This window comes from Carassius carassius, chromosome 29 (assembly GCF_963082965.1).
Source record: "Carassius carassius chromosome 29, fCarCar2.1, whole genome shotgun sequence".
Lineage (NCBI taxonomy): Eukaryota > Metazoa > Chordata > Actinopteri > Cypriniformes > Cyprinidae > Carassius > Carassius carassius.
The window spans coordinates 5176792-5191950 of NC_081783.1; the positions used below are offsets into that span (position 1 = coordinate 5176792).

Here is a 15159-nt window from a genome sequence, read left to right on the forward strand (position 1 = left end):
TTGTATTCCAAGACTAATTTCATATCTAGCATGTTATAATTACACACAAACCACACAAAAATACATAAATACAATTATATTATAAAATAAGTACAGTCAATAAAAAAAAAAACATTATTTGGGACAATTTTTGGTGGGAATTACATCATACCTGTATTTTGTTTTTTAACAGGGAGGTTTTTACATTTAGTATTTCCCACCTAAATTGTCAATAGGAACTATATACAGCAAACACAGTAAAGAAGACTGCCCTCATTGTTACATTTTTTTGTGGCTTTGTTTGACATTTAATGAATATTTTTTAATTCTGCACAGCCTTGATTTTGTTTATATTGAATAAAAATATGATTAGCTAACCTCACTAATGTCTGTTGGTAGAAGCTGAAGTATCCCTGTTCCCTCAGACTCTGACAAGCGGAGGCGTCTCTGTGTTGCTCAAAGAAGCTCTGCTTTTGATTAAAATTAATTATTGTCTAACTGAGCAATTCCTTTCCATTTAATGTCCTCAGTGGGTGTAATTAACTCAAACACATTCCTCTGAAGTTGTTTTGCATGAAGCACATATTCCCTCAAGGGATTCGTCTTCCCCATGAGAGCAAGCAATTCTCCTGACACTCGTCCCTTTAACCTTCAAGCCTGTTAGTCTGTGAAGTCTGATGTCTTCCTGTCTGTGGTCTTCAGGCTGATGATTTGTTCCCAGTGGAATACGTAGATGGACACCAACCTCTGTCTTATTAGAGAATTTGAGGTCAGAGAAGTATGGAATCTTATTTCCACCACAGAAAAAAAGAAAGAACGGTAATTGTGACTTTTTTCAATATCTCACAGTTCTGAGTTTATATCCAGCTGAGAAAAGTAGAACTGCAAGATATAAACAAGTCAGACTTGTGAGATGTAAACTCTTTATAACAATTATGACATGATAGCTTGCAGTTGCAAGATGCAATTCTGGGAAAGAAGTGAGAATTGTGAGATTTTAACTCAGAGTAAAGAGAAAACAGTCAGGATTGCAAGATGTTATCTGAAAATCCCTAGAAAAAAAAATCATAATCGCAAGATGTTAACTCAGAATTCCAAGAAGTCTCTGTGTGGAATCGTCGTATCGATGTATCGAACACGGAACTATGCTGGATTTCAGTTTATTGCGGCATAGTTTGTTACCAATGTTTTGCTTGGTGACTGTGGTTCCAGCTGTCTGAAGATCATTAGCAAGCTCAACCGTGTAGTTCTGGGCTGATCCCTCACCTTTCTCATGATCATCCTTACCTCATGAGGCAAGATCTTGCACAGAGCTCCAGACCAAAGCCGACTTATGGTTGTTTTGTATTTCTTCCATTTCCGAATAATCGCACCAACGGTGTCTCCTTCTTACCAAGCTTCTTGCTGATGGTCTTGTATCTCATTCCATCCTTGAGCAGATCTACAATCTTGACTCTGACATTCTTTGACAGTTCTTTGGTCTTGCCCATGGTGGTGGGAGGGGTTGGAATGGAACATACAGGTTGTGAATGGGCTGACATTAGGAATAACTTCAGGACTAATCTGTGTTCAACATGGGCACATAACCAATCTGTGGGAGACAGAATTCTTGCTGGTAGAAAGTGGATCAAATACTTATTTCACCCACTGAAATGCAGTTCAGTTTCTAACCTTTATACAATGGGCTTTTCTGGATTTGTTTGGTCGATGTTCTGTCTCTATCCATTAAAATAAACCTACCATAAAAATAACAGTCCCTTCATTTCTTTGTAAGTGTGTAAACTTACTATTAAGTATTAAGGGGAGAAATCATAATTGCGAAGAAAGACATCCAAATTGCAAGATGTTGACTGAATTACATCAAAAAAGTCACCTTTTTATATTTCTATTTTGTGCAACAATAAGCTTCCATAGAAAGAGATGTACTCATGAAAAATGCACCTGCGCTGTCCAACCTCGAAAGTAAATCATTTGGATTAATAATATAGGCATGCTAGATGGTTTGACAGGGCCAAAGCTTTAAACACGGCATTATGGGATTGATTTTTTTTGTTTTTTTTTTTGATGGAGAGAAGGGGGCGTATTCTATTGCATTAAATGCTTAATGGCACTCCCCAGACAAGCCTCAAACAAGGGTAATGTAGACAGAATTAAATGACTCTGTCTAATTAATTAGAAGAGCGGAGGCTGGTAAGCAACAGCAGTGGCTTCTCATTAGAGTTTGCAAGTCTCTGGAGAGTGCTGGTTTGGAATATTATTCAGCGCGAGCAACATTTCCCAGCAGGCTCTGGTTGCTGACACATGCACGCACTCAACGGCCCGTTGCTACCGTGGTTTCTGTGTTTCCACATTGTGTTCCCTCAAAAAAACACAAGAGGAGAGGATCACAGAATAATTAAACACACCCACTTTGAAGTCTGTTTTCTCGCCTCAGGATGTAATTCTATTTCAGGATTTGTTGTTGTCGCTCTGACCCAGAACGTAATAGACGCGGCGCACGCCTGTTAAAGCGTGTAACGCCTACAGTGTGAGAATCAAACAGCAACTCAGCAAATATCTTGTACATCTCGCCTTCCCTCTTTGTAATCTTATCTGATAACAAGGTCTAGTCAAACTGAATCATTTGGACTAGAGCTCTCCATCCAAGTCTGAATCATTTCACTCATTCAAGCTGTTATTTGATTCTTTTGGTGAATCAGTTGCTAATATAAGCAGATGTAATTCAACTTCAATAAATTGTCCCACAACGCAGCCTACATAGTCAGTCCATGGTATCATTCACTCTCACTCATTGCTTTATTCCTGTCAGTCATGTCACAGTTTCAGCTGTGTACTGCAGCACTGCGCTTGTTACATATTAGAACATATTAGAGTTTTCATGTGTGCTTCTGTCTCTCTCTCTCTCTCTCTCTCTCTCTCTCTGCTCTTCCTCTTGCATGGCTGTGTCTGTGTCTTTGAAGTCTAGTGTCTGCTTTAATGAGTTTGTACTTCAGACTTGTTCAGCTCAAACAGCATATAGGTCTGCTGTCCTGAGGCCACTCCGCTCTCTCTTTCACCTTTCCTTTCCTTTCCTTTCCTTTCCTTTCCTTTCCTTTCCTTTCCTTTCCTTTCCTTTCATTTCCTTTCCTTTCCTTTCATTTCCTTTCCTTTCCTTTTTTTTTGGCCAATTCTTGTTTTTTTCTGTTGTTATTCACTCATTCCTTACTTCTTTCTACCTTTCTTTTTCTTTTAACTTCCTTTCCTTTCTTTTTTTTTTTTGGCCAGTACTTATTTTTCCTCATATTATTCTCTCATTGCTTACTTCTATCTATCTATCTATCTATCTATCTATCTATCTATCTATCTATCTATCTATCTATCTATCTATCTATCTATCTATCTATCTATCTATCTATCTTTCTTTCTTTCTTTCTATTATCTTTTTCCTTACTTAAGATTATCATTTCACTATTCTTTCCTTTCTTTCTTGCTTCCTTTTTTAATTATGCCTATGCTTCCTTCCTTGTTTCTTTCTTTTATTCTTCCCTTGTTTCTGTCTTTCTTCCTTCTCTCCTTCCTTCCCTTTTTCCTTCTTTGCTTCTTTCATTTACTTCTATCTTTCCTTCACCATTTTCCTTCCTTACCTTTTTCCTTCTGTTTCTTCCATTTACTTCTATATTTCTTTCCTTCCTTCCTTTTTCCCTTCCTTCCTTGTTTCCTCTGTCCTTCCTTTCTCTGTTTCTTTCCTTTTTTTTCTTTCTTCATTACTTTTCTCCTTTGTTTCTCACTTTTATTTCTTCCTTCCTTCCTTCCTTCCTTCCTTCCTTCCTGCCTGCCTGCATTACTATTCAGTTTATTTCTGACTTTTCTTACTTCCTTCCCTTTTTTGTTTCTTTCTTTTAGACACTATCAGTCTCTCTCTCTCTCTCTCTCTCTCTCTCTCTCTCTCAACTGTGCTCCAAGCTCGTTCACCCCCGGCAGCTTGTCTTCTGTCTCCTGGGAGGTGATACTTGGTTTTGATGTATAAATCATCCTCGACTCTTCAGTCTTTAATTAATGACCCCCATCTGTCCTTGCTGGGTGAATTTGAATTTTAAAATGCTGACACACCAAAGAAGCGCCTCTGAGACTGCCTGACGCAACAAGCCCCCGAGTAAAGCAAGCTATCAGCGCACAGAGGATAGGGAGTCTGACATAGACACCCTCACCTGCTCCGAGGTCCCCATTTACCCAGCAGAGCAAGAGAGATGAGGCACGAGAGAGGCTGAAAACCAGTCGCCGGACAGAGCAGGGGTATTAATACTTCCGTCCATCAGCAGGCCAGACCAGTAAGGCTCTGTGTGTGTATATGTGTGTGTTCATAGGCTTTTCAAGTGAGCCCTGCCAGAGTTTCTGAAGCGGTTATGGAGGCATCAAAGACAAGTGCCGCGGTGAGTCACCGGCTGCCTTTTACAATATATGTACTGGATGTACTGTGTGCAAGACAGCATTTCAGGCCATAGACGGGGGGTGCGGGACATGCAGGTGGACAGGGTCAGCCTGCATCACATAATGCATGAACAGCCAACAACACAAAACAAGAGAAAATAAAAACGGCTCTGTTCTCACTTTTGTATGCCGATGTCGTCAGTGTTGTTGTTCCCATCGTTCCGCTTTTCAGTCCGCTCTGTCTTCTATTTTGTTACTTCTCATGTCATTAAAATCAGCTGTTCATCTCAGCGCCGTGTTCATGTCCTTCTCTCCTTTCTCCCGCTGTGCGGGTCATCACTTCGTACAGCTGCTCATGTAGCATGGTGGGGTGGCTCTCTTTGAGTTGTCGCTGTGATTTCCCTCTTTATCTTTCCAACTTGGGTTGTAGTGAAGCATGATCTACTCTTTTAAATAATTACACAGTTCTCCGCCTCTCACCATTGTGATTCAACACCAATGAAATTCAACACCCTCTTAAATCTTTTGTGTGTAGTGTTAAAGTCCATTACTCTATGATATGGGACAGTACCTAATCTTGCCTTTTTCATGAGCTAAACAAAAGCAAGCGGTCTCACAGTGACCCAAACTCACCAGTTCTGACCTCAAACCTCTTATTAAACTTACATGGCTACAAACCTGTTTGTGCAAAGTGTACACTAGAGCTCATGAATTAGGACACCCTCCCCCCAGTGTGAAAGTCTCAGCCCAGTGCAGACAGTTTCTCGTTAGTGACGATTAGTGGTTGTGATGTGGAACTAATTTGCTGTTAGTTGCTTGTTTTGAATCAAATCCGTCTTTGTAGGATCTCTGTGGACTCTGTATCATTTATCCATGCGCACCTACACTAACATTATCATCCGCACAGTGTTGTTCCTCAATTCGTGAAAAAGACAGATCGGGAGCATTGGGGAAAAGAATCTGCTGCCCTCGAAAAACACAAATTTAATCCCTTGAAAGCAGATGTATTATGAGATACAGTTTTCAGTTCCAAAGGTAGAAACCTGCTTTTAAGCAGTACATTTTGGAAATGGATGTTAATTTATATTAAAGAGATCCAAAAATTTTAAAATGAAAATGCCTATATTCTAATTGAGTTGTACACTACCAGTCAAAAGTTTGTGTTATATATATATATATATATTATTTTATTTTTTTAATGGTATATCTCATATCTTGATGGAATAAAAGGAAAAGCTTGTCTGTTTCAGACAGAAAGAGTGATTCATTTCATTCTGTCTAAATGCCATGTATCTGCCATTCCAACAGCAAACCTTGGAGAATAACTTAACCAATCTGGTGAAGAGGAACAGTGAGCTGGAGAACCAGATGGCCAAACTCATCCAGATTTGTCAACAGGTGGAGGTGAGTCCAGGCAAATGTATCATTATATCCTTCATCCTTCACATCACTAATATCATCATACTTCCTCACATATTATTTTCCATAAATTAGTTTGCATTTTACTTTTAGTGACAAATGGTTGTTTGCCCTATTGAGCTACAAATGCTTGTGAAAGGTTAAAGGCTGCGGCTGGGATGCGATGCGATTACAAAATGTAAAGAATAATGTATATATGAGATTTCTAATTTGTATATGATTGTTGCAATTATATGGATGTATGTATGAATGTTTTATGTAATTGTGTGTCTGTTTTCCTCAAGTACTCAAGTATGAATGTTTTTTATTATTATTATTATTATTCACAGTCCAGTGTGTCTGTATAGGCAGCTTTTGCATGGCTTATATTACCTTGAATTCTGCATTAATGTTCATTTTCTGCTGAGGCTAGGAAAGCTCCAAGAGTGTAACAATATGAATGCAGATTGTTAAATGCTTTTCTTGTGAATAAAAGAGACTAGAACTACAGATAAACACATTCAGTAAAATGCACTCATGATCAGTTTAAGAGAAAGAACCTTAAATAGGCATCATAGTAGGTTTCTGAATCATAATGTCTTCCTAATAAACAGTTTAATAGAGTTGCTTGTACAAGCAGAAAAATATTTAGTTGTATTTTCTGGGGTGGGGGTGGGGGTTTCTACTATTTATTAATATTACTCTGTGGTTTATCATTGAATGTAACATTCATGCAGTTGCAGGAAAGAGTATTACCTGGATTCCTGTATATATTTGATCTAAACTTTAACCAAATTTACAACAGAAACACACAATCTGCTTAAGCAGGTATTATGCAAACAATGATACATTTACATGAAAAGTGGAAAAATGTATGTGAATCCCTGAGGTAATATCTTAGCTAAAGCTTATGTAGAATCTAATTAATGAGGCAAGATTGGAAGTTCTGATTTAGGTAAAATAAAAATTGAGTTTGCTATTCACTAGACGTATTGCCTGATGTGAAACATACCTTGAACAAAAGAGATGTCTGAATGCTGAGGATTAAGAATTGTTGACTTACTTAAAGCAGAAATATCTCTACACATTAGTCATCAGTCCACAGAGAGAGAAAGTGTCTATAAATGGAGAAAGTTCAGCAATGAATGATCAGTGATGTCAAGAAGACTCACAGAGTGTCAGCTAAAAATCTCTGGAATGTACTAACATACAGTAAGTTTCAGGGTTGTTATTAAATTGCATGCTTTTGTAATTATGTGGAAGATTACATGGTTTACACAGTAATGACATGAAAACACATCATTTGCTATTTAAGTAAAGTGTTTTTCCATTGTTGAACTTTTTGGACCAATTTTTGCAGAAATAGATGATAAATTATAGCATTCACACACTTTTCCCTACAAGATTTACATTTACATCTATCTATCTTTCTATCTATCTATCTTTCTGTCTGTCTGTCTGTCTAAACAGTATATACATAGAATCTTTTTAAAATAATATTTAAAAAACAAATTACAACATTCAAAATAAAAAACATATATAAAATAGGTGTATGTATGTGTATATATATATATATATATATATATATATATATATATATATATATATATATATATATATATATATATATATATATATATATATATATATATATATCTTTGTGACTTTCTATTCATCAAAAAATAAATGAAAAACCGAGTGAATATTCACTGATCGCAAAAATTAAACGGCACGACTGTTTTCATTATTAATAATAATGTAACGATTATATTATATTACTATATTATTAAAAATAATAATGTTTCTTGAGCAGCAAATCAGCATATTATAATAATTTCTGAAAGATGTGATGCTGAAGACTGGAGTAAAGATGCTGAAAATTCAGCTTTGCCAACATAGGAATTCATTTGCATTTGAAAATATATTAAAATTAGAAAACGCTTATTTTAAATTGTAATAATATATGACAATATTACTGAATTTACTATATTATTGGGCAAAAAAATACAGCCTTGGTGTGCTTTTCAATTATTGTTACAACCATGATGTTACATGTTCATATATTTGCAGCCGTAGCTTGGTAGTGATGTGACATATTTATGCACACATGATAAACAGTCCTCTTGAAAGTCAATTAGTACCCTTTATCTTTAAATCAGAGCTTATTAAAGGCACAACAAACAAGGCACCAGGGATATATTTAGGCCTTTACTTGATGTCACCTTGAACATCATCTCAAAGAGTTGTTGTTACTCCAAATATGACTCAAGATCAGCATCAGGCACAAGGGAAATTCAAATGCAAGCCTCCTTTTTAATGACTCTGTCAGGATGGTTGTCCTTGCAGTTTGTGAAAAGAAAGCAGGTGACAAGGCATTGTTACTTCATTAGCTGAATCAGTCTTGTTGAACCCCGAGGGGATTGCATGCATAGCATGTCTCTAACCTCATCTGAACCGCAAATAAAAAACTTCTGCATACCACCCGGCTGCTTTGAGCACTTGAAGAATGTAACTCACACCTCAGCTGAGAGAGTTAGTGGTGTTGAGGCCATACATTTTAAAGCATTTAGAAACAGCTTTCCGCAGTAAATCCCCAGCTACATATATCATATTGAGTCGAACACCCTCAATGTGATTTAAAATGGTTAAACCTACTGAAATAAATAAAGTATTAACTGCATTCAATGGCGTTTTCTCCTTAATTATCAGGAGAACAACTTCTTTATAACCAGGCCAACTGTGTCATGTTTATTTGAAAGCCACAGTTAATTATAAGGGACCAAATGAATGAGGTGTAATAATGATAAGTAAGCCAGATTTCAGAGACACTGGAAATTAAATGTCTTGGAGGTGAAATGCTGAATGTTTGACCCAAAAACCCCTCAGCTGTGAACTTTGGTCCTCCACTGTGTGTATAAAGCTGGCAAGAACAGGACATGTGCATCAGTTTTGATCCTCAAGCAGCCAGTTAAATTACAGTATTTTGCTTTTCATACTTGTAATCATGATAAAGTGCATTTATGTGCTTAAAGGAAGGTTGCAGGTTCAGAATAAATTCAGATGTGCCATCCCTGTAAAACAGGTGATTTAACAAAAATATACCTTTCACATTTCTGATTAAGAGATTAGAGCCAAAAATTTGGAGTTTAAACAGACATTAACTGTTATTCCAGACCTCCAAACCTCTATGACTGTCTGTCTTCAGTGTGATGCCATATTTAAATGTATTTATTTATTGTTTGTTTGTTGTGATTATTTGTATTATTATTTTAATTCCTTTGAATTATCATTGTGTATGAAATGTGCTCTATAAAAATACACTTGGTTTGCCTCCCTTGCATTGCTAAATGGAAAAAATTAAACATTTGAAACATTCTTTAAAATATCGGTACCTTTTTTGTTCCATGGTGAGGCAAAGTGAGGACATTTTTTTGTTGATGGCTCTTTTTAAACCCTGTTTCTGTTTTGCTGGCATGGTGTGTCTCCATTGTAAGTGCATTTTTGTGGCCAAATTGAGACCCAAAAAAAGGGGAAGAATCAAAATGATCTTCTATGGTACTTAACATTATGCCTCCAATGTTGTCGCTAGAACATGAATGTTCTGTAACTTGCCCAGTTTAGTCAATCATTTTACAGGACAACCCATAAATAGGAGTTAGGCTGGATTAGTCTGGTTTTGATGTGGATCAATCAAGTTAAGCGGAATATTCAGTTTCATAAACAGTTGTCAGTTGTTAGTGTGTCACACAAACACATGGAGAACATTGAAATAGTAAAACATAAACTCATATTTATCAATATTCTCTTTCATCCATACTATATATGGGTATCACCTATTAAGATGTCGGTCAGCGAGTGCATCATCTGGAATGCATCACTTTCTATTTCACATCTGTAAATATCTGATCAGATTCACATGCTCTGTTGTTAAACATCTGCAATATCATTCTAGCATTCAACAATGAATGAATGCAATGTATTGCAGATGCAAACTCTTAACAAATGACGACTTCCAGATGAAAACACACATCAAATAGACCCTTCGGCATTCATGCAGTATCAGAGGAACATCTGCATAGATGTTTACAGGGGTCTTTGTAAGCATTACGTGAAAAATAGTGTCCATGGCAAGGTTTTCGATGGATTCCATTAGACAAAAGTGTCACTGCTAACAGTGAACAGTGAAGGAAATGTCCTGAGAGAGTCAGTGTATAAATAACTCATGAGTGATGCTGTACAGGGACCAAATGTGTCTGGGGAACTTTGCACTTTCAGTTGGGAATTTCCATTTTTACCTTTGGTGATTTGAAGCCTGGATTCCATCACTGCCTTCTTTGACATTCCAGGTTCCCTCTCTGGGCCGCTGTGGGTTATTAGCCCTGCGGTGCAAAGGGCTGCTTTGTTGTGTTGCTGTTCCACCGAGTGGACGTGTGCAGCAGTGTGCTGAGGGCCGCCACGCTGTGATGCATATGCCTCTCCCTCATCCATTTTTAACAGGGCCACTTGGACTCTTCAGCAATGAGGCAGGCCCCATAGGAGCGTCTTGTACAGCCGTGCACTTAGAGCACTCAGACCTGCCCCATCTGTCAGCATACGGGCAAGATACACAGTAATCAGAGCTGCCACAAAAACAGACCTCTGCTCAGTGGCTTCTGTTCAACAGAACTTAGGTTGTTTATGTACCCAAAGTGAACCGCTGGAGCTCATTAACGACCTTTTTATGGTGGCCAGTGTCTTTCCCGCCCTGTGGATTAGCAGATTAAAGATGTGGCAGTATGAAGAGATAAAGGTCAGGAACTGATGAGCCTTGTCAATAATGAGTCTCTTGCAGTCATTACATGCAGCGCACATGAGCATCTGGGCTTAATCCGAAAAATAAATTGCTGAAGTGTGTGCAGACATTTTTGAGTCTTTTTTTATTAAATGTGCAAAAAAAGCCTATGTTGGTGGAATAAGACATGGCAAAAACAACATTATTTTGACTTGTTTTCTTAGTGTCTAAAACAGATTTCCTTTTAAGTAAATGTATCTTGGTGTTAGTATTTTGAGACTTTTTTACAGGAAAAAGACAAAAAGTAGTGTTGATTTTTACTTCTGGAATATATATATATATATTATTATATTTTATTATTTATGAATATATATTTATTATTGAAAATATTAACAGGTATTTAAATGTATGTATTTATATAATTTATATTATATATAAATATATTTAATAAACAAATGTAACATATTTGTTCTTACATATATACCCGCATGTGTGTATATTTATATATACATAGTAAATATGCACAGTACACACATATATTGTGTAAACAAAAATGTTACTTTGGATGTGATTAAGTGCGATTAATTGTTTGATGGCACTTATATATATATATATATATATATATATATATATATATATATATATATATATATATATATATATACATGTACCTTTTTTTTACACTTATTGCATTGTTAGAATGTTCAATATTCATCCATCCATTGTCTTTGTTTTTCTTTCTTACATCTATTTATCCTTCAGTGTATTGTATTACAATTCATTTTATCATCTTTATCTTTCTTTATCCTTATGTGACCCTGGACCACAAAACCAGTCTTAAGTCGCTAAGGTATATTGTATGAGTCAAAAATATCTGCACCCTCAGATTCCAGATATTCAGATAGTTGTATCTTGGCCAAATATTGTCCTATCCTAACCATGCATCAATGGAAAGCCTATTTATTCAGCTTTCAGATGAGGTATAAATCTCAATTTCGAAAAATTGTCACTTAAGACTGATTTTGTGGTCCAGGGTCACATATTTGAATATATTAATTTTTGAACTATCATAATACTTCAATTCTATTCTTTTGCTACATTTCAAGCACTGGTTTTCCTTCAGGAAATGCATGTCTAGTTTTTTTATGTGGCCTACAGGGCATAATGTCGCAAAGGCACTAAGTTACATTGCAAAATTGTCCCCATGGAGCAATCTAGAAACTGCATCTCCATTGCTTTACTTTTATGCATTGCAAATGCAGTTTTGAATATCCCGACTTGCTCCTTTGAGACTATTTGCAACCTTACATTTTGCCACTTAACAACTACTTAACATTTCAGTTACCAGCTTTTACCACGATATCAAGTTTTTAATGAAATCTGTGTTAAACTCCTTTAAAGATTCAGCATTAGTGTTTGTAAGGGAATGCAGACCTGTTCATTTTTTCTATTTCAGTACAGAATCCCAATCCACAATGAGGCAGGGTTGTTGTAGATCTTTTCTGAGTGTCCAATAAACATTCATCCAATGCAAGACAGTCTAAATAATTAGACAAAACGTCTGTGCGCAGCAGCACACTTTAAAGATGTCAGTGGCATGAATCTGCCAGACGAGGAAGTCTTCAGGGTCTTTGCTGACTTACGGCAGGCCGGTAGGGTCTTAGAGTATTGTATTTACGGAAGGACGATGTGTTAAGAGGTCTGATAAGGAACATATCAACAGCAGGAGTCGTCCATCACTGCACTCGTCCACTGAGCCAGAGCGATCTGAGATGATGGCGGATAGAGAGAATTTGCTTTGCTTCAGCCTAACCATATGTGTCTGCTGGCTCGTTTTTATTCTTCTCTCTAGGGTAGCTGAGTGGAAGGATCCTTTTCATCTTTTTTTCTGAACATAATGATGCCTACACCATAAAATGGTTTTAGTTTTAATTAATTGGTTAACAATAAGTTCTCATTATACATAGAATGAAAAACTTAAATAGATCTAATTTCATGTTATTTTACAGTAAAATACTCACTGGAAGTCAAACAGAAAAATAAATCTTCTCATTTTCGGTGAAGAACTTACTCTTTCTCTCTCTTATTTTGCATCTTATGCTAGTGTGTTATGTGTGTTACCATGATGGTGTCTTGTATTTGTGTATTTGTCAATATTTACCTCAGCTCATCAAAAAGCTACTTGTGATGAACTTTGATTCATCATGTGGCTTTCTCTTTACTACATGTATTTTTAAAGGAGCAGTTCACCCAAAAATGAAAATTAGCGGAAATTTACTCACCTGAGGCTCAGGCCATCCAAGATGTCAAATAGTTTGTTGGTTCATCAGAACAGATTTGGAGAAATGGAGTATTACATCACTACCAGTGGATCATCTGCAGTGAATGGGTGCAGTCAGAAAGAGAGTCTAAAAGCTGATAAAGACATTTTTAGTAAATTATAATTTTTGGATGACCTACTCATTTAAAGTGGTTGTCAATATATTATACAGGTTAAAATAAATAAATAAATAAATAAATAGAAATGTTTTCATTTGTTTGTTTGTTTGTTTTTTTACTATATACAGTATTTTAAGTATTGCACTATTTGAAATATTGAACTATAAAGTTCAATCTCTAAAACTTAAATTGTTGCGGCCATATTTTTCCAGTAAAATTTTGGCAACCACAGCTGTTAATTTTTTATCATACATTTCTCACATTATTTTTTTTTTCAGAGTCAGTATGAAACCATCATTGACTTTGCATTGAAAGCACTCAAAGACCATTCTAAAGACATCTGCATTCACTGTTTATTTTATAGAAATTCCTAAAAAAAGATTAATCCTTAGGGTTTGTCTGGTATTGAGTGGGTTTCTTCTGTGCGAGTGGATACAACAAAAGTTGCCTAGCTGAAATCCAATACAATGTTGGGTTTGTGCTGTCCTTGGATTCTGTGCTTTCTTAATGAGATTGAACCCTTGACAGTATTAACACGGGGTAAGCATTAATTGTCTGTTTATTTAAATGCATGTGTGTGTGTGCTTGATTAACAGTTTAAGTGGATCTGTCTTGAATAATAAGCTTTCTGCAGATCGGATATACAGTGCTAAAGCAGGATCCTAAGAGGGCATTATGGGAATCTTTGATGGGATATCGCAACTTTGTCTAATTACAAGGATGATCTGAGGATGGAATTGAAGTAGAGTCTAAAATATCTCTCCTTTCTGTAATGATATGGTCCACATCACTCCAGACAGGGTGTGATGTTGATATATTCTCACGGCTTTTGCATGAACTGAAGCAGAGAGGCTGGAGTAACTTAGTTATCCCAGCAGACTGATTAAATGCCATTGTCTTTCTTTATGAAACTCTTTGCTTTTATCTGCAGGTGAACACAGCCATGCATGAAGCCAAGCTGGTGGAGGAGTGTGATGAATTGGTGGAGATAATTCGCCAGAGGAAACAGGTCATCGCCGTCAAGATCAAAGAGTCCAAGGTACAGTTTCTCTCTATTAAGTCAGACTCATATCAAGCACTTGAGACACATTTAGGAAGGTTTTAAATGTGCTTTTAAATGTATAAACTCTTTAAAGTTACCAGTATAATATCAAGGTGGGCCTTAAAACTTTTTAGCTTCTTTAATTTTCACCTAAAAATTTTAATTTACTCACCCTCAAGTCGTCAAAGAAAATGTGTGTGTGAGTGACGTGTTTTGTCCATAAAATTAATAAGTCAAAACAAACATTTTCCAAACATCTTATTTTGTGCTCTACAGAAGAACAAAGTCTATACCGGTTTGGAACAACATAATAATGACTTTCATTTTTGGTGAACTGTTGCTTTAAGACACACATATGGCAGAGAAACAACAGTCCTTCACTCACTTAGAGAAAGCTTTTTGAATATGATTCTTGACAGTGTGTCACATAGCGCACAAATACGGAGCTGGCATTTCTAACACATCTTTCAGATCATGTCACTACCGCTGTTATAGCAAGAGAGAGAATGTGAGGCTCTGTTGGACCCTGCGCTGTGCGGAGAGATAGGTGATGTGTCGCCTGATGACAAGATGGAGAAGAAGCTGGGAAAATCACAGCTTTTTTTGCCTTTGTGAATTTAATACTACTCTATTTAATCTGTCCTGTGTTAATACTGAGGTTAAGTTGGTGCATATGAGTAATAATGTGGCTGTGAGCATGTCAAATAGGGCTATGAAGATCTTGTCAGATAGTCCACAGGCCAAAGTGTGGTGGCCGTCGGGTGAGGGTGCAGTGAAGCGTAGAGATATTGCTTGAACAAGACTGTTGAATGTATGACAGGAAGCTTGGCTGGTTGATGCAGACTTGGCCATGTGGCTTCACTTAACAAGCTTCCCTTGTGTAACAGTAACAAGGCCTTGATAATCTTCAGCAGCACACAGTGAACAGCACTCTTCTCCTCTGGGATAGGATATAAAGAACAGGCAGTCACAAAAGTGCAAAATAAAAGTAAATGGAAATGTTGAAATGTTCATTTGCATTATAAAGACCAGGTGGCTTTTTAGTTTTGTGTTGCACTCGAAATTTAAAGCAAAACTAAACAACCAGAGGAGTGTGTAATAGTGATTTTATTGTGAATAATGG

General features: G+C 36.6%; 1 protein-coding gene across 6 annotated transcripts in view; it reads left to right on the forward strand.

Annotated features, from left to right (window-relative positions):
- LOC132109448 (probable E3 ubiquitin-protein ligase MID2) overlaps nucleotides 1–15159 on the forward strand; it is a 149760-nt gene that overhangs the window by 109188 nt on the left and 25413 nt on the right. For 4 of the 6 annotated variants that reach the window (XM_059515523.1, XM_059515522.1, XM_059515521.1 and 1 more), the window contains exons 3-5: nucleotides 4323–4388; nucleotides 5695–5790; nucleotides 13926–14033. In XM_059515523.1, coding sequence (XP_059371506.1) covers nucleotides 4323–4388; nucleotides 5695–5790; nucleotides 13926–14033 — 270 coding nt within the window. The remainder of the gene's footprint in view (nucleotides 1–4322; nucleotides 4389–5694; nucleotides 5791–13925; nucleotides 14034–15159) is intronic. The other 2 variants (XM_059515524.1, XM_059515525.1) reach the window with 1 other exon arrangement.